This window comes from Arachis ipaensis, chromosome B8, assembly GCF_059453495.1.
Source record: "Arachis ipaensis isolate K30076 ecotype BB chromosome B8, ASM5945349v1, whole genome shotgun sequence".
NCBI classification, from domain to species: domain Eukaryota; kingdom Viridiplantae; phylum Streptophyta; class Magnoliopsida; order Fabales; family Fabaceae; genus Arachis; species Arachis ipaensis.
The window spans coordinates 352,323-374,567 of record NC_142443.1 but is presented as its reverse complement, the minus strand read 5'-3'; the positions used below and the strand labels follow the sequence as shown (position 1 = coordinate 374,567).

The window sequence follows — 22,245 nt, the reverse complement described above, 5'->3', positions numbered from 1 at the left end:
TGGTAAAAACTTGATTGAGATGTGATGAGGCATGAGCTAATCCTATCTCAATCACCCTTACACAAATGGTTATCGAATTTATATTAGTTAAATCTCTAATGAAGAATGAAAATTGACCTGTATTTTCATAACTAACGATTCTATTTTCAGAAACAACTATAATCATGATTTTTGGAAGACATAACTACTAACAATAAGTACAAAACCTGTCGGCTGATCCCTTGATCCCAATTTTCTGGTTGAAATAATTAAAATAAGTCATGATTGATTTGAGGAAGCCCAACCGGGCAATAGATAACAGAGAACACATAAGATAGCTAATCTAAGTTGCAGGTACAAAATAATCCATCCTTCTGTTGTTCACGAGGGCATAGCACAGCAGCTAGCAAGCTACGTAATAGTGGCTACTTAACTTTCCTTCTAGCATTCCTACTATTTTGACTGCTTTGAACTCTTTTCTTTGATTGCTTCCCTCCTGGTTTCTTCTTCTCAACATTATCATTATCATCATTCTCATCAGAACTAGCATCGCCATCATTATCATAGTCACTTTCCTCAGACTTCTTTTTGGAAGGCTTCCTACCTCCACCTCCTGCTTTTTTCCCCTTCTTTGATTTAAGACTTCCCAAATCATCCTCTTCCCCATTTGTTGGTTTCTCATTATCTTCATCGTCATCATCAATATTTTTTTTCTTTGAGGTTTGCCTTCTAGATTTTCCAATTTCTTTCACATCTTGTGATCCACTCGGCTTTTGCAACTCTGGCACATACGCAGTGGTCTAGGGACCAAGAGCATCTTCAGATCAGAAAAATAGAAAACACAATGACAAAAGACAATAAAGGAAAGTGTTCAGATTGGCATACCCTGCCACCAGCAGTAATAAAGTCAATTTGTTTCCCTGCCATCGCATGAAAATTCATAAATGTTTAGCATGGTTTACATTTTATTTTTTTGGGAAATGGGAAGTATGGAACATTTCATATAAAATGCAAGCAGAAGAAAAGACTATATTTATTACAAATGAAATAAATGTTATAGGTAAATATATTCTTTTAAATAGATGATTGGAAATTTCAGCATGAATGAAACAGTGTGATACAATCCATGTTACATGTACCAACAAAATGCTTAATTTTATTTTCAACACAAAGTAAGAAAGCAAACCATCAACAAAAGCCTTGCCAGGCTTTTTTTCACGTGAATGAAATATCCAACTAGAAGGAAACTGACTACTATCTGCTCCAACTTCAAGTGCTTTTTCAATGACCTGTAAAATGAAACTATTTGTTAACTAATACATATTAGAGAAGTATGCCTCACCACTTATTTTTCCAGTCTTTTTCCCCCAACGAAAATGAAATAACCATTCAAGAGGAAAACAGCTACATTCAGCATCAACTTCAACCGCATATTGAATAACCTACATATTTTATCCTCTATATTTTTTTATTAAGTATATAAATTTGATAAACTATAAATTCCAAAGAAGAAAACAACATTCTGCACCTCTTTAATGGATTTGTGCAAAGCTGCACAACTTTCATCCGAAAGGCTAGTAGCTGTTTGCCGAGGATGGATTCTTGCCTGGATAAAAGGAAATAAGGTATCAAGCAATTTCATAGTTTGATCTCTATCCAACACTAGAAGGACAATATGTTAACTACTAACTACAAAAGAATGCAAAGCCAGATGCTAAATACTGTGAAATGCATACATTCCAAAACAATTTGAGGTTAATGCAAACCAATAACAGTGCCAAATCAGACTATTAGAATACAGTAACAAGAATTATATCACTGGATAGCCATTTCTTAACGATGCGTTTAAGTTGCAACAATGACTATGGGGATAGGGGGCTCCCCGTGTTTTTGCAATATGGAAAGTTAAAAATAAGAATTTATATTCATAGTAATAAGACACAGGGATGCAAATGAGCATTCTTTCAAACATAATTCTACCTAAATAAAATTGGATTTCCAGTGATCATCCTGTAGATGTAATATAAAAAGTCTAAATATCACTCTTAGAGTCTAAATTAATAAAATAAAAACATAACTGGAGAGTCTCAAAGATTCAAAATTATTAAGAAAGTGAAGCTTGTACATACTTGGTATAGCACTTCATCTGCAACCCAATTTCCAATACCTGAAATAAAGCTCTGCAGATATTGGAAAATTAAAATCTCCTATAAATACAATATGTATAATCTTTAAAAGGTGATGATAAATGTAGCCACCTAATACCTGATCAAGTAACAAAGGTTTGATTTCAGTTTTCTTCTTGTGCAGAGATTCAGTGAACTCCTCAAGTGTCATGGGTTCCAAAAGTGCATCAGGACCAAGTTCAGATATGGGAGGCACTGATGTCGGCTATATCAAGGAGGGGAGAAAAGTGAGGTTACTGATAAAAATTGTTTGGAAATTAGGCTTGGATAGCAAGTGGAAGTCACCATACATCTTTAAGCAGGCGAACTCTAGCAAATCGCCTTTTGTCAGTGAAAGACAACTCCAAGCCATCGCCTAGCTGTGCCAATAATCTAGTTAGTATTGGTATGAACTAGAAAGTTCATTATTTTACTTGAACACAAAGCTAGTTGCAGTAAGGTTCCTTTAATAATTAAAACGCAAGCACTAAATTGAGATGATAATACTAATTTTCTCAGCATGAAACCAAGTTTACGGAAATAGACGAATTAATTGAATAAAATGTCATACTTGCCAGAACTATAACCTAGCCTACTCTAACATCACATCAACTTGCATCTTCCAACTGAATAAAGATATGCGCGTCCACAACAACAAATTCCATTTCGAGAAAAGCGAACGAGATGTTGGGGGGAAAAAAACACTTTAGAACATGCATTTTCATCTTTTAGCCCAGCTGAATTTGCATAAAATGAAATTGGTGTTTAATTCCAAGGGATCACAGGTCCAAGTAGTGAACTAGTGATATAATTCTAGCATTCCACTGATCAATGCGGGGACAACATTTACCTCAATAAAAAACTTAGAATATTTGGAAGGCCACTCCTCTTCGTCATTTACAGCAGACCTGCATGCATGTTTACACCCAGTAAACTAACAATAGACTTGCATGGGCAGAACAGAACCACTGCCAGGAAGTAACATTCAAAGCTGAAGCAGTTATAGACACGGAGAAAAAAATAACAATAATTATATAAGCTCAAAAAATCAAATAAAATTTGTAAATAGATGCTGAAAAAATAAAATAAGAAATTGACACAAGGCTCTGATATATCCTCTTGAAATGAGGACCAATAAAAGAGATATGCATGTGAAATTATAACAATAAGAAAAAGAAACCCTTTTTTATCAACTTGAAAACTCATAATAATCACTGTCCAAGTAAGAAGTAGCCTCACCTTTTGTACTTAGTAACTGCAACGCCTTTTATGTATATAGCACCAGCCATGCCTGAGATACAAACGAGTAAAAATGCATTAAGTAGCTCACTCTTTTCGCTAGGGTTCAACGAAATGACGAGGCAACATAGAAAAGGAGGATGAATACCGAATTGGAAGGAAGGGAAAGGAGGTGAATCGAGCTGAAGCCACATGTTCTTTCCCTTTCTTCGAGCTGCGACAATGGTCTTGCCGACCACCGAAGCTTGGAGCTCCGACGGAGAGACACCGTCGATGACTTTTGGATCATCAGCAACAATGCATTTCACTATCTTCTTTCCGACGCAGTTGTCTTCGACGGCCCTCCTGGCCGCCTCCACTTCTGGAAGCTCCGGCATTCCACTCTCTCACGCTGACTCTGCTATGACGTTTTCGCGCCTTTTTGGTTTCTCACTACTGGCTGTTCGCCTGTTCCGAGAGACATGCAATCACTTCTCTTTTCGTTCGCGTGAGTTGCTGTCACTGACTGTATGCCATTTGGATCCTGGCCCAATACTTACTTCCCTCTTGGGCTTGGGCTCGGGCCCAGGTTTATTTCTTGTTTTGAGTCCAAAAGGCTCCATTAGCACAGATGCTTTTGGGAAAAATGTTGTCCAAAAACAATGGTAAAAATATTCCTGACTAAAAATAAATGGTAAAAATATTCATTTGTCACAGATTCACAGTGTGTGGGTTGTGTATTGTGTGGGAAAAATTGGTAAATATACGAGGAGCGTATGGGTGTGTATTGTGTACCTAGGATTGAGAGTTGTCCAATTTATTGGGATATCTACAATTGGTTGTCCAATCTATCGACAAAAAAAAAGAAATTTCATAGCGGAAAGATAGTGACAGGCTATTGGTTTGATTAAAAACAAAAATGTCCGAAACACTTGGATTTGAAAGTAACCACCATGATCTCCTCATCCGTGATGTAGCTGTATCCGTTGCATTAGCATTCACCCGTCACTTTATAAAGATTGTGTGTTGCTTGCTGAGAGGGGTCTAGGACTCTAGGGTATAAGGATATGCACCAACACAAGGTTTGTTTGTAGATGCGACAAATTTGACCATACATTAAAAGTACTCCCTAAATAAGTAAATATCGCAACAGAGAGGCTTGATTTGAATTAAAAATTCTAATTCTAAATGAAGACAACAAAAATGCGCTTATTATTTTTTTTGTGGGGGAGAGCTGAGTGCATCTCAAAATGATGGGAGAAGAGATGAGTTTTTTATTGCTATGGTGTGAACAAGTTTCATTTTTTAAAATCAACAATCACAAATTGGATGGTCCGATTTGTGTTTTTAAAAATAAAAAAATTTTTACTGTTGAAATCGGACCGTCCGATTTTTATTTCAAAAAAAAATAAATAAAAAATACAAAACGGACCATGCGATTTGTAGTTTTTTTTTTTTATCAAACAAATCGGACCTTCCGATTTGTACTTTACTTTTTTTTCCAAACAAATCGGACCGTCCGATTTGAATAAAATACTATATAAAAAAAAACACCTAATTTTTCCATAACAATGTATTACACATATATTTATACAATATAAAAAAAAATTAGCCACAAAAATGTGTTAAAAATTTTGGGATTGATCCACGGCGTATTGTTGCTTGTAACTGGTCGTAGATTTCTTATTGTTTTTAGCTTGGAATGGTATTGATTTTTATTATTATGTGCGGGGCTGTTAAAGAATATATGAAGTTTTGTTTCTAACAGGTAAATACAAAAAAAATAAATTAAAACAAATTTGTAAATATTTAAGCATTTCCTTGAGAATTCCATCGGAAACTTTGCCAAGAAACGAAATACCTATTTGTTTGATAGATATCACCATCCAAAAGAGGATGGCGTGTAACACGTGCTGCACAAAAAGTTCACCTACCAAGAAATAGTCCTACTTAAAACTTTTGAATTTAATTTATGAAGCAAATAATCCCACTTAAAACTCGTGTTATCAGCTGCACACACAAGAATTCCTCCTCAGATACCGTGACATTGTTTTTGTTTTATACGTTCTGGAATGAGAGTCTAGGGTCACACAGCTCGTCCCTTCGGCGTTAAATTACACACGTGGTTCGTCATTCTTCATGAGAAAAGCCAGCCTGGTTATTAGCACAAAGTGGAGCCCACAAAGCACACTATTTTTCTTTTCTTCTCACACCCTCACACCCTTTCTTGTGTTTTCAGCTCTCATTTTGGGGGCGTTGCTGATGAATTTCAGAAGTTTCTCATTGTCAAAATCACACTTTATTCCGTGACGGCAAAAAGGAAAGGTCAATGGCCCCGAGATCAGGGAAAGGGAAATCTAACAAAGCTAAGGCCTCGAAGAAGAAAAAGGAAGACACAGGTTATAAGAGCTCTCCATTTGCTGCGAAACAGTATCATCATCTTTTCACTTCAAAATAACATTCAACTGAACTATATTATCCTTTTCAGTTTTCACGACTACTTTTTTTAATTTTTACTACTTTTCCAGCAATAATAGAGCCTTCCTTAGTTGACATAATTGTGGTCACCCCATATGACTCACAAGTTGTTCTCAAGGTACGGTTTTTGATTTCCAGAACTGGCATTGTGGTTTTGGCTTGATATACATTTCTGATTAGGGTTTCTGTGTCTATTGAAACTTTGGTGAAGGGTGTATCTACTGATAAGATACTTGACGTGAGAAGGCTGCTTGCTCAGAATGTGGAGACATGCCACTTTACCAATTATTCTCTATCACACCAGGTTATATTCTTTTGCATTTTTCTATGCATTTCGGCAATGCATTTAAGCCAGTACCCAATAATGTGTTCCTTTAGGTGAAGGGGCAGAGACTGCATGACAGAATACAAGTTGTCACTTTGAAGCCATGCTTTCTGAGAATGGTTGAAGGTAAGTGTGTGTAAACTCCTCCTTCACCATTCTTCAACCATATGTAGAATGCCAATTGCGTGATATTATTTAAAATAAAATAATTATTTTTTCAAGATAAATCTTTTAAGAAACAATATATTATATTGGTAGAGCACTAGAGCGTTTCTCTTATCCTTGATCATCAGCCTCAAAAATCAAAATAATTGAAAGGCCTCCGCGTGGCCACATTCGTCTCACATTCAATACTTACGTACCATCTTTTAATTATGAATGTACTATGACTTTGAGCAATGTGAAAGGGGGAGGGATACTCTCCAGTAAAAAAAAAAAAAATTGGATGGTAATTTAATCTTATCATTTATTATTCTCTCTCATATTTATATTTTGTCCTATTTATAGAATTAAAAATGAAGAATCACACTTTATTCTCTCAAATATTAAAAAAATAGAAAAAATTCATTTCCTCTGAAAGATCCCAGCTTAGACAGGCCATTATAAAATTGTCTTGTAATTTTTTTGAAATATGAAATATAACAGATATGTTTTGAAAAAGGTAAAAACTTAGGTGAAGTTGTGAAGTTGATATCTGATAACCGTTAAATGAAAATTTAATTAAATCAGTCAAATTATTTAATGATTATCAAGTATCAACTTTATGTAAAGTCGACTGCAACTGAGTTTCCAGCTTTGAAAAATAAAATGAGTATTATGTATTTAGATTAATTTATTTTTTGTCTAATCTAGTATGGTCCCTCAAAATATTTCAGAGGATTATAGAGAGGAGTCTCAAGCAGTTGAACACGTGCGCCGACTATTGCATATCGTGTCCTGCACAACAAGGTTTTCCAAGCCCAAACCCAACCACAAGCCCAAGAAGAATGGAAAGGCCCAACTACACAACAACACCATTTCCAGCTCACCGGACAAACCCGACGGCGGCAACGGCGGCGGCAGGGGTGCCCTCCACCCAGCGCCGATGCTCTCAACATTCTACGACTTCTTCTCATTCTCTCACCTCTCTCCTCCCATTTTACGTTCGTATTTTTTCCTCCTTCGTTGCTGTGTGGCAATCTTAGCTTAAATTGCACATTGTTATGGGATTGTGTTGGTGCAGATTTGAAGAAGTGTGAGCTGAAGAATGCAGATGAAAGACGCGAAGGAGACTACTTTGAACTTCAGGTTGCAGCTTTCGACATCTTTTGTAACTGTAACGGATCCTGAGTCCATAGTAATTAATTATGATTATTTTTTAATTGAAATGGGTTTGTAGATTAAGATATGCAATGGGAAGGTGGTAGAGGTGGTTGCATCAGAGAAAGGATTCTACTCTCTTGGAAAGCGCTCCCTTCGGACCCACTCTTTACTTCATCTTCTCCAACACCTCACCAGAGCTTTCGCTAACGTATGTATGAACTTGCACTCTGTTTTGTGTTTGTGCAGCACGAGCTATAATAATTGAGCCGCAGTTACGTTCAATGTTTAATGCAGGCATATGGCGCTCTCATGAAAGCTTTTCTTGCACGCAATAAGGTGCCACTGAAACTCTCTTGTTTTATCGTTCAAAATTATATATGTGTATATGTTTGTTTCTTCTTACCATTTTGGTCCTTCATGTTCATCAGTTTGGCAATCTTCCACTTGGGTTGCGAGCTAATACATGGCTTCTCCCTCCATCTACTTGGAACTATCCTGATGAGGAGGATGAATACTGTGGCGGTCAGGGGCGAAATGGTCAACATGATCTTAGGCCATGGGCTAAAGAGTTTGCTACACTGGCTTGTCTTCCTTGTGAAACTGAGGAGGAGAGAGAGGTCAGAGATAGAAAAGCATTTCTGCTTCACAATCTGTTTCTTGACACCTCAATATCTAAGGCTGTTGCGGCTATAAACCACGTAATAACATTCAAGTTGAAGTGTTCTCCGGGTTCAATCGTGCATGAGGATTATGTAGGGGACCTATCCATTGTAGTCAAACGTGATGCTGCAGACACTATCCTTAGGCATGATGATAGTAACCAGGAGGAGCAAGCACAGAAGAATTTACTCAAAGGATTGACTGCAGATGAGAATGTAATTGTGCATGTAAGTTGTCACTTGTTCATGTGTTCAGAGCTTAAATTTTCACATGTAAGACCCATGCTTTTTTTCTTTTTTTGGTGGCAGGATACTGCTTCGTTGACTGTTGTTGTTGTACAGCACTGCGGATACACTGCAACGGTGAGGGTTGTGGGTGATACCAACATGAGCAAGTCTGAAGCTCAAGATATTGAAATAGATGATCAGCAAGATGGTGAGGTTAATGCTCTCAATATCAACAGGTATGAGCACATCTAATCTAATACAATACTAAATGTGAAACTTCTCTTCAACTATGATCGATCTCTTTAGTCGAGGCATTATTGGTGCTTTCTAATTCCTAAGGGGAAATTATACAGGAGAACTAAAATATATATATATATATTATTGCCATTTATGTTGGTAATAGGCTGCATGAATATTTGATCTTAATGAATCTGAGATATTTACAGTTTGAGGCTCCTGCTTCATCACCAGTCTGCAGTTGAGGCTGATCAATTGGAAGGGTCTGTGACATCTCTATCAAATTTGGATGATTCTGATTCTTCTAAATATCTAGTTCGGAAGAAGGTTCAAGAATCCTTGGAAAAGTTAAAGGAGGAGGCAGTTGTTCCTAAAAGGTCCATTCGATGGGAACTTGGTTCCAGTTGGATACAGCATCTGCAGAAACAGGAAATATCAAAAGATAATATTTCCAAAAAAGATAGTGACAATGAAACTGCACAAAATATTAAAGGTCTTGGAAAGAAGTTTAAATTATTGGAGAGGAGGGAAAAGGAAGAAACCAGTATAGGTGATACAGATTTGACAGGGCCAAATGATTACCAACTTGTGCATGTGAACGGGTCATCTGATAAAGTTGAAGCAATCACTGACGATTTAGAAAATTTTACTGAGTTGAAGAAACTTCTTTCTCACACAGCATTTTTGCATCTTAAGGTATCTGGTACTGGTCTTCATTCAAAGGTTTGAAACTCATTTTAAACTTTTGCTACAAACTACTTATATATTCTTTCTCTTGCTTCTTCTTTGGCTTTCATTCCTTTGAAATTGTCCATGTTTTCAATTTTTTGTCCCCTTTTTTTTAACATGCCAATGTTTACATTTCAATTTTTTTAATTCTATCACTTAATGCGGCTTCTTGTTGCAACAGAAAGTTGACGAGCTGATTAACATGGCACACGATTATTATGATGAAATCGCTTTGCCAAAGCTGGTACCATCAGATTCTCCAACAGATAATAATTTTTATGGATAACATGATTACATGGTCTGAGAACTGAATTCTTTACAATGTTAGGTTATGGAGTTTGGTTCGCTTGAGCTTTCCCCGGTTGATGGCCGCACACTAACTGATTTTATGCATTTAAGAGGAATACAGATGGCATCATTGGGTGAAATGGTGAGAGTTCTATTCCCTCAGATCCCTCCTGCTTACACTGCTTAAAATCTGCTATTGTACTTAAACTGGTTTGGTATTACAGTTTGATCTTGTCATGCATTTTATGGATCAGGTAAAACTAGCAGTGGATCTCCCACACATTCAATCACTTTGTATCCATGAGATGGTTACACGAGCTTTCAAGCATTTACTTAAAGCAGTAATTGCCTCGGTTGATTATGTGGAAGACTTATCTTCAGTCATTGCATCAACGTTGAATTTCTTATTTGGAGGCTCCCAAATGAGGCCGTCTGACCAACAAAATCTGAGTGATGATCATTATCTCAGAATTGAGTGGCTCCGTGTAGTTATATCCAAAAAATATGGATGGACATTAAACGATGAGTTTCAGCAGTTGAGGAAATTATCAGTTCTCAGAGGGCTCTGTTACAAGGTATCATCAATTTGGCTTGTGCTTGTGCTATTATTTTCAGATGATGAGTTTATAATATGTTATGGTTTTCTCGTACAGGTTGGATTGGAGTTGGTTACGAGGGATTATGACTTGGATTCTCCCATGCCCTTCAAGAAATATGATATTATCAGCATGGTTCCTGTTTGCAAGGTGGGATACTGAATTTAGATTTTTGTCAATCTCCAAGCGGATTCTATGTTTGATCTAGTAGTTTTATCATATCACTGAGCTAAATACCAAAAGTATCATACTTGATTCTACAGCATGTAACATGCTTCTCCGTAGATGGACGCAATTTGTTAGAATCAGCCAAAATTGCTGTCGATAAAGGAAAGAATGTGGAAGCTGTACATTATGGAATAAAGGTAACAATATAATCATCTTGTTTGTTATCTGCCTTAAGCATGATCTGTTATTTTCTATGCACAACTTGTTTATTTAATTGCAGGCATTGGTGAAGATGATGGCTGTTTGCGGTACCTATCATCGAATTACTGCAAGTGCCTATAATCTTTTAGCTGTGGTTCTTTACCAAGCCGGTTATGGTAATCAGGTGAAGATTCTGTCATATTTGCTTCTCATGTAGTGTAGAAAGTAGAGTCTTTCCATCATTTTGTTGCTAATGAACTTGTTTGAGTTTTGCTTATTTAGGCCACAATATATCAGCAAAAAGCGGTTGATATAAATGAGAGGGAGCTTGGGCTTGATCATCCTGACACAATAAAAAGCTATGGGGACCTTTCTGTCTTTTACTATCGTATGCAACAATACGAGCTCGCTTTGAAGTAGGTTACAATGACTCTCCTCTTCAAAATGGTTTAGAATGCCTATGCCATGAAGAATTTCTGTTGATTGTTGTATTTTTTTCGCAGGTATATAAATCGTACCTTATTCCTTCTTCATTTTACCTGTGGACTGTTTCATCCAAACACTGCAGCGGCTTATATAAACGTGGCTATGGTGGAAGAGGCTATAGGAAATAATGATCTGGCACTCCGGTACATACATGAAGCTCTTAAATGCAACATTAGATTATTAGGACCAGATCATATACAGACTGCTACATGCTATCATGCCATAGCCGTAGCTCTTTCTTATATGGAAGCATATTCTCTTAGTGTGCAACATGAGCAAACCAATCTTGAGATACTTCAAAAGAAGCTTGGATCAGAAGATATTCGTACACAGGTGGCGACTTTTGTTGTCTGTATATATAAAAGAATGTTACAACTTGGTATTTGGTAGATGTAATGACAAATGTTGCTGTATATATGCTTATATATAATATGTTCACTCTAATGCAGGAAGCAGCTGCATGTCTTGAATTTTTACAATCAAAAGCTCTAGAGCAGCAAGAAGCTGGCAAAAGTGGAAGTTCAAAGTCAGATGCATCCATTGCAAGTAAAGGTCACCTTAGGTACTGGCTTGGTATCTCCATGTTATTTGTTTCAGATACAACACAGTATTTCAGGGCACCAAAAAACTGTGACTCTTTTAATGCAGTGTGTCAGATCTTCTGGATTTTATAAGTCCCGAGCTTGATTCCAATGGAAATGAACATGCTCAGAGAAAACAGCAGCGTGGGAAGGTTCTCTGCCAAATTTTTACATGGTGTTACCTTATATATTTGACATTAATTGCTTTATTATTATAAACTGCTGCTACCTTTGTTTTGTAAAATTTTCTGTTGTGTTGCCTCATTATGCAACTGATAGTTGTCAATTATATCTCTAATCTTTCAGATACTTCTACCAATAAGTGACCAAAACCTTCAGCGTGAAGATGCACCAAGCAATGTGGGTGTTGTCTATAATGGCTTGGAATATGCTACTGGTATGGCAGAAAACGAAACAGAAGAAAGATCTGGCATGGTGGATTATGAAGTTCTGAACGAAAATGGCAATAATGTCCCTATGTATAGTCCACCAGTGTCAAGTGAATCTATTCACCAGGAGGAGACATCATCAGATGAAGGCTGGCAAGAAGCTAATTCAAAAAAGCGATCTGGGAACACAGCAAATCGCAAGTTTGGCTGCAGAAGATCTCATCTCTCAAAGCTGAGCATTACTGCTATCAGAGAAAGTCCACAGAAATCAAGTTCAAGAGTCCTCTCAAAAATATTATCTCCATCTAGGCAATCAGAGCTTGAAAACTTAGCTTTCAAAAAAGATTCTGCCGGTCAACTAAGTCCAAACAAACCTACTAGAGTGTCCAAAAGTTCTGCTAGCCCAACGTCTCTGAGCTTTATGGCTTCAAAGTCCATATCTTACAAAGAAGTGGCTGTGGCACCTCCAGGTACAGTTTTGAAGCCCTTGTTAGAGAAAATTATAGTAAATATCGAGAATGTAACAAAGGAAGATTATTGCCAAGGTGAAAGCCAACACGAAAAGTCTTCATCAGAAGCTGAGGAGGTTTCCGTTGCTTCTGATGATGCAAGACATACACAAAAAAATGCTAGCAAGATTTCAGCTGCAGCCAAACCATTCAATCCATCATCAGGAACACTGTCCATACTTGATCATTCAGATTCAGGTTCTGTGACAAACTTACATGATGCCAATGCTAGTCAAGGCATGCATGGGGAAACCAGGGACAGGAGTGGATACGGGGATACAAGAAGAATCATGAATCCACATGCACCAGAGTTTGTTCCCAGAAATGCAATGCAAATGGAAACCACTGCTAATGTCAGTAAGGCAGAGATAGCAAGGCAGATACTGTTTAGCTTGCTTGTCAAGTCAGCTCAGCAAAATAATGATTCTTTTGCTGAATGTAATGATGAAAAGAATGCGGTGGTGCCTCATTCCACTGAGAAAGAAAAAGAAATTGACATGAGTAAGCAAAACAATGGAGATGGTGAAGGATTTACAGTTGTGAAGAGGAGGAGAAGAAGCAGGAACAAGTTCACAGATGGATTGTATAGCCAGCAGAGTCCCATATGTGCTTCGGTCCTTTGAATTATGTGATCATATCAGCATGAAACGTGTCCCCGCCAAAATCTGGATATCATTTGGATAACAAATTCATGTCCTAGAAAATTTTCTTTTCTGTCGGATCGATAAGAATTTGTGTCATATACACGTTCTCCTTTTGCATTCGTATGTCTACAAACCGTGTCTTACTGCCTTAGCTTTCTGTGAATGAGGTTTTTTTTTTTTTTCATTTTGTGGACACAACTGATGAATTTGTTCCTCTTGTGTTGGGCTTTGTTAATCGTTTGATGGGAAAATTTATGATTTTGTTATCATTGTCGATTTTCTGTATTAGTGTAAGATACATCTAAATAAGTTAATACCAAGAAAGAGAAACTTAGTGTAAGATATCCAGTATCCTCATCATTCAAGTTGCTGGAATACAAAAATTCATGTGTTAATTATTAACCAAACTTAATATGATGTAATGATTAAGTGGATTGTTAAGAAGTTGTGAGAAAGAAAGTTGCTGAAATTCAATAATAATAATCATAATTTTCGATAGTGGAAGCAAATATATGTCTCTCAAACAAAATCTTGGCATTTAGATTTTATAAGGAGCCTTTTTTTTGTAAATACAGTATATTTTATGCAGTTGCATTGTCACACTACCATTATCACGCAAAAGAGTTTTACATTGCACCTTCTTTATTCCTCACTACCATTTAGATTGGCCTTTAAAACTTATAAATTTTGAATGATTTTCTTTCTCTCTATCTTGACAAATATCGTTGGCTTCGCGCGCAAGTATGATTAACGGGCAAATTGCAAATATGGAAGAATGAAACTGAAATATTTAACAAGCAAGATAAATTAAGTGTAGAGAGAGTAGAGAGTTAGGAGAGATTATTAATTAAATAAATCAAGAAAGGTGGTGTAGTTTAGTGAGAATTGGTTTGGTTATTATGCAAAGGAAAGAGGGAGAGTAACTGAGGAGTGGTGTGACGATAATGTTGAGAAGAAGAAGGAGAAGGCAGTAAGTAGAAGCCTTTGTGAGCTATGACTCTGTCTTCCATTTCCATTTGCAGAGGAGACACCGGGGACGCCGACGATACGGATGATGATGATGGAGTCGTGGCGTCGGTGAAGAAAGGTGGCCTTTCTGAGAGGCCGCCTATGGTGAGCTCTAGCTTCTTGGCGGCGTAGGCGTGGCGCCTCTCCTGTAGCTTGAAGCTTGCTGATGCTGCTTTCTTCTTCGGTGCTCCGGTGAGTTTCTGCACCACTTCCCTGAAGTTTGATGGATCTGCTTGCACGAACGTCGTGTTCCCTATTCTTGCTGCATCCCAACTGTAGGACGAGCTTCCTCTATGTATATGCATGCTTCTCTCTCTCTTTCTAATTGATGAGGAATGAAACGTCGTGTGTCATGTGTATGTTATGTTATATTTAAGGGTGACGAGCGAGCAAGGGAGGGGACACTCGGTAGTGGATCTTCTCTAGTGAAAAAAAAAAAATTGGATGGGGTGTAGGATCTCACCTTTTATTGTTCTCGATGAAAATCTGAGAGATCACACTTTATTCTCTCAAAGTGTTAAAAGCAATAGAGAGGATAAGGGACACTCTAAAGAAAAATTCATCAATTAATTACTACTACTATATGGTATACCTTTCTTTAATAATGTAGTTCAATTTCATAATTTCTGATTTACTGTTCCATTTCCTGTTATTTAATGTTTAATTAATAATAATGAGGGCAGGCAGACAAGTCTGGGTGACACTTTTGACTTTTTTTTAATCGATCGTAATCATAACTGTGTTCAGAGGGCACTGCACATGGAGTGCAAATTGAGACGCTGAAACGCTGAATTTTGGCTGCATATATATAATAATAATAATAATAATGTGACAGTGCTACTGCTGCTTTGTAAAAACGAAAAGTGATGCTGATAATGCTAACTTCACAACTTCCTCGTGACTGGATCAGCATTACTCAACAGAATATACTTTACTATTTATTTGTTAAGTAGTAGTGAGTGTGGTAGCTAATAGGATAGCTAGCAATAATGAAGTAATGACAAAAAGAGGTTTCACTACTTATATTTACTTCTTACTGGAAGCAATGAAAACAAGAATAAGTGAGACTGAGGATGAATGGATTGGTGGTCCAGCACTCTGAATTTTTGAATAATCACCACAGCAGGGGCCAGAGGGGGGTCACTGGAGAACCTAGCAGAAAGGAACCACCACTATTTTGCACTGCAACACTCTCATAGTTAGGTCACTGTCTCAGATACCACCTTAGCTCCTTAGCTTATGGCTTCACTTATGTGATTTCTGATTCTTTCTTTTTTTTTTATAAACAAAAATAGTATTCATATTTTTATAATAATAAAAATAAATATTTCAGTGCATGCCCATTGCCATTGCCATTGCAGTGGCTTGTTAAATTTTGTTGCAGCTTTTTTCTCTTTTCTGAGTTTGCGTGAGGGATTGCACTTTGAAATTCAGGAGAAAAAAAAAGTAGTACTTGTCTCAGTCTCAGGCCTTCCTTTTTGGTTTTGCTTCTATTCTTTGCACTTCATTTGCTTTACCCTTCTTTTCTTTTCCAATTGCTTCTCCTTTATTTTATTTCTGACATGCTTTCTATTGTGTGCCCATATAGGCCAACACCCTATCCACCTCTTCATATCCATCTCTAGATTTAATTTTATTTGAATGAAGATAACATACTTTATGCACTTATATATAAGTTAATCTATTTACCTTGATCAATTATATAATGTGTTTCTTTAATTTAATTTTTCATTGCAAACTTGAGCTATCTGTACTTCTGTAGTTTATAGGCCAGTTTTTGAGAGGCAAAATGATCAGAACACGTAGAAGCTAGCTAGTAAGCTCTAATAATAATGGAGGAGGAGATACAGTATTTTCAACGTGATTAATTCCGCGGCACCCTTTTAAGATTCCATCATGCATCACTTTGCCCCACAAAAAGGGATGGAAAAAAAAAATCAGAATTAGACTTTTGATTTCACTAATCAACTTCATTTTATGCACGGAAGAGGATAAGGCACCAAGGTCCAAGAGCATATGCTTCCATAAATTTAGTGATGCAATCGAAGAAAGAAAACTAAGAATATGAGAATATATAAGCTGTCTTGTGTTTCTAGTAGCTAGGCTAAAGCTAAACTAATTACTAGCAATTGGTAATCATCAAGTACCCACCACGTGTACGTTAATGTCACTTGTATTATTACAACTAGATTTAGACTAAAACTAAAAAGAATTCGTAAAAGAGATCATATATAATTGAAATTAATATTTAATTTTTTTAATTTTATTTTTCATGATTCACGAGCGATAATATAATGTATTTTTAATATATTATAATTAAATAAAATTAAAAAATATAAATTATTAAAAAAAATATATATATATATATATATAATAAATAAAATTAAACAAAAAAATAAAAAAATTATAAACGTCTAGTATTTTAGGAACTTATTATCTAATACATATGCTTAGCAATTTAAAAAAAAATGTAGCAATTAACAAAATTCTTCAAATACTTATACAAAATATTAATAAGAATGGAGAAAAAAAATAAGAACTATGAGATTTTGTGAAAAGACGAAATAAAGAAAAGGTATGAAGTGAATGTTGATTTATATAATAAACATAAAAATGAGTGAATATAAAAAAAATGATGAATTATATTTTATTACTCAATACTTATTAAAGAGAAACAACAATAACATTAAAACCATATAGTATCTTATATATATAAAAGTAAAGAGTAAGAATATAAAAGTACAGAGTAATCTAAAGAAAAATAAATACTATAAAAGTGAGAAGGAAAATGAAGAATTTAAGTTATAATTCTATATAGTAATCATAAAGAAAGAGTGAATATAAAAAAAGATGAATTATGTTTATATTTAATAAAAAAAAATTAATATTAACATTGAAGGCATGCATATAGTATCTTATATAAAAATAAATAATAAAAAAATAAAAATATAGAATAATCTAAACAAAATAAATATCATGAGAGTAAAAAAATAAAAAAAAAATTCTAAACTATAATAATGAGACACATAAAAAATAAAAACAAAAAATTTAAAAGTAATTTAATTAAAATTTAAAAAATTAAAAAATAATAATTAAATAAATAATAAATAAATTATGCTAATTATCTATTTATATTGATGGTGTATAATATTAAAAAAATAAAAAATTCAAAATGTATTAAAAGATTATTTTGAGTTCAGATTTAATATATCATAAATAGATGGATCTATTTTGACAAGTGACAACCTTATGGGCTATGGCAACAACACTCAGTAAATTGAGGGAGCAACATATATATTTGTAGTGATTAACTGATTATTATTTAAAAAACAAAGTGCACATAATAGTGTGATCTATGATTTATCTTCTATGGGAGAAAAAATTCAATGATGAGAGGCGTACGTGGGGAGCATCATGATGGCCAGCAAATTAAATAAGAGAAGGTAACTAAATAAAGGAAACTGTGAAGTAGTTGTGACTGAGTTCTCTAATTCAATAAAATAATTTGTTATTGCCAGACAACCCAGCAGATTAAAGTGGCTTTAACCGTACCAGAATCTGATCCAATATAAACAATTATGACCAATTTGATGAACTGGTTTCTTGTGTATGTTTTGTGTTGCATATGCTTTGAGTGGATATGATGGACAAGTGTTGGGTGTCTGGGTTTTATAGAGGACTTTTAAACAAATGAAAGATTATCCTTTAAGGATAAGTCGACAATAAAAATATATACTTTTGTGCTGATTTGTGTGTGTATGACTCATATTTAAAACCCTCATAAACGAATACAAGGCATCTCTCTCTTAAGTCTAAGGTGAAGCCCTGAATTGGATAAACCTAAACCCGTAGTAAGTAGTATGTAATTACATATTCTTTATTTTTTTTCGTCCGGGTAATTATATATTCTTCAGTTCACTGAATTTAGTATATGATGTGACAATGAAAATCTTCTTATTTCATTTTATTTTTATTTTCTTGGTCACAAATCAGTGATTCACAATGTAAAACTATAGTGTATCCCATCTTCCAATTAGGGCCTTATTTTGGTCAAATAAATTGGGCCTTAACTTTACTTTCTTGCTTGAAATTTGGCCTTGTACAGTGAGGTTTGTTTTTGTTTTGCCATTGCCCAAGAGATAGAATTGAAGTTCCTTGAGCAAAAAGAAAAAGGTGAAAACCAAAGCAAAATCAGACCAAAGGAAAAGTCTAGAGGGTCAGCAACTTTTGTGTTTTCTGACCAGCTCTTAACCATCAAAAGAAAAGTGAGTGATTTCTCACCATTGGATGTAATTTCACACCATTAAAAATATCATTAATGGCCAATTGATGGTTACAAAATACCAAAATTGCTGGCTCCCTAACATTCCTCCATACGAAAATAGAAGCAAATCCCACCCTAACCAAGTAAACAAGTTTTCACTTCAACATGTTTGAACTTTGAATGTTATGACTTGCACAATTTATTTTGATCTTCTAGTAATATCTTAAAGTGAAATGGAAAAACTGTTACATGGAGAATTTTGATTCTTAAAGATTCTAAGCATAACCATGCAAGATGTAGTGCACCTCGTACAAACATGCATAAATAAAACCACTCTAATTCAAAAAAGGGATTGGCATAAAAACATTTATTCATAATAAACTATGGTTTGAAATCTAAGAGCATAGTCAAAGTCTGCACACCACTCAGCACCATTTCTTGTACTTGTACACGCTTTGATATTAGTGCTTCCACTTCTATATTGGGCCGCATACACATACCTTATTATGTTCAATGCTCAGATCGGATATGATAGTATGCTACTCTAATGTCTAATTACCATCCTAAGTTGCTAGTACATGTGGAATCCGAACAAAGCAAGTGATTAGTGAATAAGAGATTAATTTCAAGCTCCTTAATGATTGAACGTGGGAAAGAAGATATTTTGTAGCAGGCTTGGAAATAGCCAATAAGAATATAAGAAGGTGAAGAAGTGAAGCTGATTGATTAAGAAGTTGATTTAAGACATTGTGAGCCGTTCCAGAATCAAAACAAAACTTGTTAAGTTTTTCGATAGTTACATGAGCAAGTCTTTCATTGCACGCCCTTGAAATGGTGGATACTTCCAAATAATAATGCATAGACTTTGTGCAAGTGTTCATCAACTTGCAATAAAACTAACGAATAACATCCTATTTTCAATCCTTAATTAAAGTTATCAGCATGTTTTGATGATAAAATTGATAAAAAAATCTATTTTCATGTTTACTTTTCTTTGGACGAGGCACAATAAAAGGGCACTGAAAAACACATGCACGTGGTTTTGTTGGTCTCCCATCAAAGCTGCACCGGGTTCGGAGCAGTTAACATGCTAGAATTAAATGTTACTTCTCCTTGAATTTACTAGCTGTATAGACACCGTTCAGAGCAGGGTGGCAACGGGGCGGATTTTTGCTCTACCCGACTCCGCCCCGCTGTACAACAATTCGCATGGAACCCGTCCTGCTTTTATCCGCAGATAGTAAAATGTTGAACCCTAACTCGTCCCTGCAGGTACCCACTGCCCCTACTCGCCTCTATAATTATTAAAATTCAATAAATAAAATTAAATTTCAAAATTTATATAACCATCATCACATACATAACATAAATTAAAATAAAAATTTAAATATGATACAATATTATTAATCATTTACTAATTATTTTACATATATTATACATATTATATATTAAAATTATATATATTATATATATAGCGGAGCCGGTAGGGACGGATATTACCTAAACCCGTCCCCGCCCGCCCCGAGCAGGTAGGGACGGGATGGATACCGCGGGTTCGGGTGGTATTGCCTCAAAGTGAAAATGTGAAAAATATCTACGTCATTCTCTAGGTTTTCTGTTATGGGCTTATGGCATACACTAACAGTTCCCTCAACGACTTAACTGAATATGTTTGTGTACGTTCGGATCATCCTAGATTACATAAACGGATCAAAATCCATAGAATCAAACAGAAGCTATAAACTATATCCTACTTACTAAAGTTTAAAAACTAGCCGTAGAATTGTAACACCCTTCAAATTTCTCCCCTGTAACCACCAGATCCAAAATAATCCTTCCTAGTATTAGCAATCGCCATGCTCTTCTGATGCTCGAATTTAGGACAATCACGGATGCGATGACCAAGACCGCCACAATATGCACATCCCTTGACACCAGTTTTGCCAGTAATCTCATCATTTTCTTCCGTGGGATCAATCAAATCTGCCAAAACTGGAGGAATCCTCTGCTTAGCTTCTTGCAGAAGGTGTTTCAGATCAAGCAGTGTTGTCTCACTTTGGTTCTTGTTTATGAAAGTGGTTGCTATACCAGTCTTGCCACATCTTCCAGTCCTTCCAATTCTATGCACATAATTCTCGATTTCAGCCGGCATGTCATAATTGATGACATGCTGAATATCAGGAAAATCCAGACCCTTGGACGCAATATCAGTTGCAACCAACACATCTTTCTTTCCAGACTTAAAGGCCGCAATGGCATACTCTCGCTCTTCTTGATCCTTGCCTCCATGAACGGCAACTGCCTCTACTCCTTTCATTAGAAGATATTCATGAATGTCATCCACATCAGCCTTGTTTTCGCAGAACACCAAAACAGGTGGTGGGGTTTTCTGGAGGCACTCGAGGAGATACACTATTTTGGCCTCTTGCTTGACATACTCTACCTCCTGAATCACATCAAGATTTGCAGCCCCTGCCCTTCCCACATTCACTATAACTGGCTTCACCAAAGCGCTTCTTGAGAAGTTCTGGATTTTGGTTGGCATGGTGGCAGAGAACAGAAGGGTCTGCCTCTGAGCTTTGAAGTGATCAAAGACTTCTCTAATGTCATCCTCAAACCCCAAATCCACCAACCTATCAGCCTCATCCAGAGTCAAGTACCTACAACTGTCAAGATTCATCTTCTTCTTTGCCAGCAAATCCTTCAATCTTCCAGGAGTGGCAACAACAATGTGAACACCCTTCTTCACAACATCCACCTGTGATCTCATGTCTATCCCACCAATACAAAGCAACGGCCTCAGCTCAGGATAACCGGCTTCCCTCAAAGGCTTCAAGAACTGCTCAACCACTTCATAAGTCTGCCTTGCAAGTTCCCTAGATGGGCAAACAACCAATCCAAAAGGGCCTTCTCCGGGAACAACAGGCATCATAATCTCCTCCTGCAATGCCAGCATGATCATTGGAAGCACAAAGACAAGAGTCTTGCCAGAGCCGGTAAAAGCAATGCCAATCATATCCCTTCCTGATAAAATGACAGGAAGGCCCTGAACCTGAATTGGAGTCGGTTGAACTATCCCTTTTGCTCTCAGCTTGTTTAAGATGGGATCAGGGAACCTCATGTCCTTGAAATTCTTAACAGGGCAAGGGACATCTTCACCGTGAACAATGATATGCCACTGTTTCCGGATCAAATCAGTTTCCCTTTTGGGCATGGTTCTCAGGCGCAGAGGTGGTTTCCACCCAGTTGGCAGAGGCTCAGAGTAAGTGATTCCCTTCGCCAATTCACGAACGGACAAAAGGGTTTTTCTGTCAGGCAAATTGTCGAGCATCTCCTGCTCTTGTTGAAGAATCTGCTCCGTAGCACTGATCTCCGGCTGTTCCTTTTTCAGCTGCGAAGCCTTAACCAGAAGGCTCGGTTTCGCTTCGCTCCCATCATCGCCAACGAAGGAGGAGGAGGAAGAAGAAACAAAGTACTTCCCTTTTTGTTGAAGGATGTTCTGTGCTTGCATGGCCCTGCGCTTCGCCACAGGCACGTACTCCACGTAATCATCATCTTCTTCCATCATCCTCGATACCAAATGTGAACTTTACTACTCAATTCGAGTAGAGAGTAGCGGAACTGCAAGGTGGCACCAACTGCTGAAACAGGGAAAATGCGTAACAAACCGCCATAGGTTTTTTTTCGCCGCCAAATATTTGGGCTTTGAAGGCTTGGCTGTTGGGCCCAAAATAAATTGGCCCATTTGACTTTGACAGTTTTGCGTTAACGAAAAATCACGTATATTAATA

The 22,245-nt window shown here is 36.4% G+C and overlaps 4 protein-coding genes across 6 annotated transcripts; 1 reads left to right on the top strand and 3 right to left on the bottom strand.

Annotated features, from left to right (window-relative positions):
- Nucleotides 1-122: 122 nt before the first annotated feature.
- MMH-1 (MUTM homolog-1) lies at nt 123-3,885 on the bottom strand. Of its 2 annotated transcripts, none has more exons than XM_016319132.3 (10): nt 3,532-3,885; nt 3,384-3,435; nt 2,995-3,052; nt 2,456-2,524; nt 2,245-2,370; nt 2,109-2,159; nt 1,508-1,585; nt 1,322-1,421; nt 865-899; nt 123-779 (listed from the first exon to the last, which is right to left on the bottom strand). In XM_016319132.3, exons 1-10 carry the CDS (start codon nt 3,758-3,760, stop codon nt 405-407), a joined length of 1,173 nt encoding a protein of 390 aa, XP_016174618.1. In that variant the 5' UTR covers nt 3,761-3,885; the 3' UTR covers nt 123-404. The 2 variants fall into 2 exon arrangements, with proteins under 2 accessions (XP_016174618.1, XP_016174617.1); XM_016319131.3 differs by lacking the exon at nt 1,322-1,421 and adding an exon at nt 1,166-1,268.
- A 1,497-nt stretch (nt 3,886-5,382) lies between these two features.
- Nucleotides 5,383-13,451, top strand: LOC107618341 (protein REDUCED CHLOROPLAST COVERAGE 3). 2 transcript variants are annotated; one of them, XM_016320373.3, is made up of 22 exons: nt 5,383-5,761; nt 5,891-5,958; nt 6,052-6,144; nt 6,219-6,291; nt 7,041-7,307; nt 7,388-7,452; nt 7,544-7,675; nt 7,762-7,803; nt 7,896-8,354; nt 8,436-8,590; nt 8,801-9,314; nt 9,502-9,564; nt 9,649-9,750; nt 9,863-10,183; nt 10,262-10,354; nt 10,468-10,569; nt 10,653-10,757; nt 10,856-10,989; nt 11,077-11,392; nt 11,509-11,621; nt 11,708-11,792; nt 11,947-13,451. In XM_016320373.3, exons 1-22 carry the CDS (start codon nt 5,692-5,694, stop codon nt 13,159-13,161), a joined length of 4,587 nt encoding a protein of 1,528 aa, XP_016175859.1. In that variant the 5' UTR covers nt 5,383-5,691; the 3' UTR covers nt 13,162-13,451. The 2 variants fall into 2 exon arrangements, with proteins under 2 accessions (XP_016175859.1, XP_020968141.1); XM_021112482.2 differs by having other exon boundaries at nt 5,397-5,761; nt 8,801-9,287.
- Nucleotides 13,452-14,020: 569 nt separating this feature from the next.
- On the bottom strand, nt 14,021-14,520 carry LOC107617090 (VQ motif-containing protein 11). The gene has a single exon (XM_016318899.3). It carries the CDS (start codon nt 14,493-14,495, stop codon nt 14,058-14,060), a length of 438 nt encoding a protein of 145 aa, XP_016174385.1. The 5' UTR covers nt 14,496-14,520; the 3' UTR covers nt 14,021-14,057.
- Nucleotides 14,521-19,824: 5,304 nt separating this feature from the next.
- On the bottom strand, nt 19,825-22,120 carry LOC107616762 (DEAD-box ATP-dependent RNA helicase 35). The gene has a single exon (XM_016318692.3). The coding sequence runs from the start codon at nt 22,020-22,022 to the stop codon at nt 20,250-20,252; it is 1,773 nt and encodes a 590-aa protein (XP_016174178.1). The 5' UTR covers nt 22,023-22,120; the 3' UTR covers nt 19,825-20,249.
- Between the last annotated feature and the right edge of the window lie 125 nt (nt 22,121-22,245).

Coding starts and splice junctions, on each gene's coding strand:
- MMH-1 (XM_016319131.3), bottom strand. CDS start 3,760: ATGCCGGAGCTTCCAGAAGTGGAGGCGGCCAGGAGGGCCGTCGAAGAC. Junction 1,586..2,108: donor CAGATGAAGTGCTATACCAA/GTATGTACAAGC, acceptor CCTTTTATCCAG/GCAAGAATCCATCCTCGGCA. Junction 1,269..1,507: donor TGCACAAATCCATTAAAGAG/GTGCAGAATGTT, acceptor TTCATTTTACAG/GTCATTGAAAAAGCACTTGA.
- LOC107618341 (XM_016320373.3), top strand. CDS start 5,692: ATGGCCCCGAGATCAGGGAAAGGGAAATCTAACAAAGCTAAGGCCTCG. Junction 9,751..9,862: donor TGGCATCATTGGGTGAAATG/GTGAGAGTTCTA, acceptor TTTATGGATCAG/GTAAAACTAGCAGTGGATCT. Junction 10,184..10,261: donor TCAGAGGGCTCTGTTACAAG/GTATCATCAATT, acceptor TTTCTCGTACAG/GTTGGATTGGAGTTGGTTAC.
- LOC107617090 (XM_016318899.3), bottom strand. CDS start 14,495: ATGCATATACATAGAGGAAGCTCGTCCTACAGTTGGGATGCAGCAAGA.
- LOC107616762 (XM_016318692.3), bottom strand. CDS start 22,022: ATGATGGAAGAAGATGATGATTACGTGGAGTACGTGCCTGTGGCGAAG.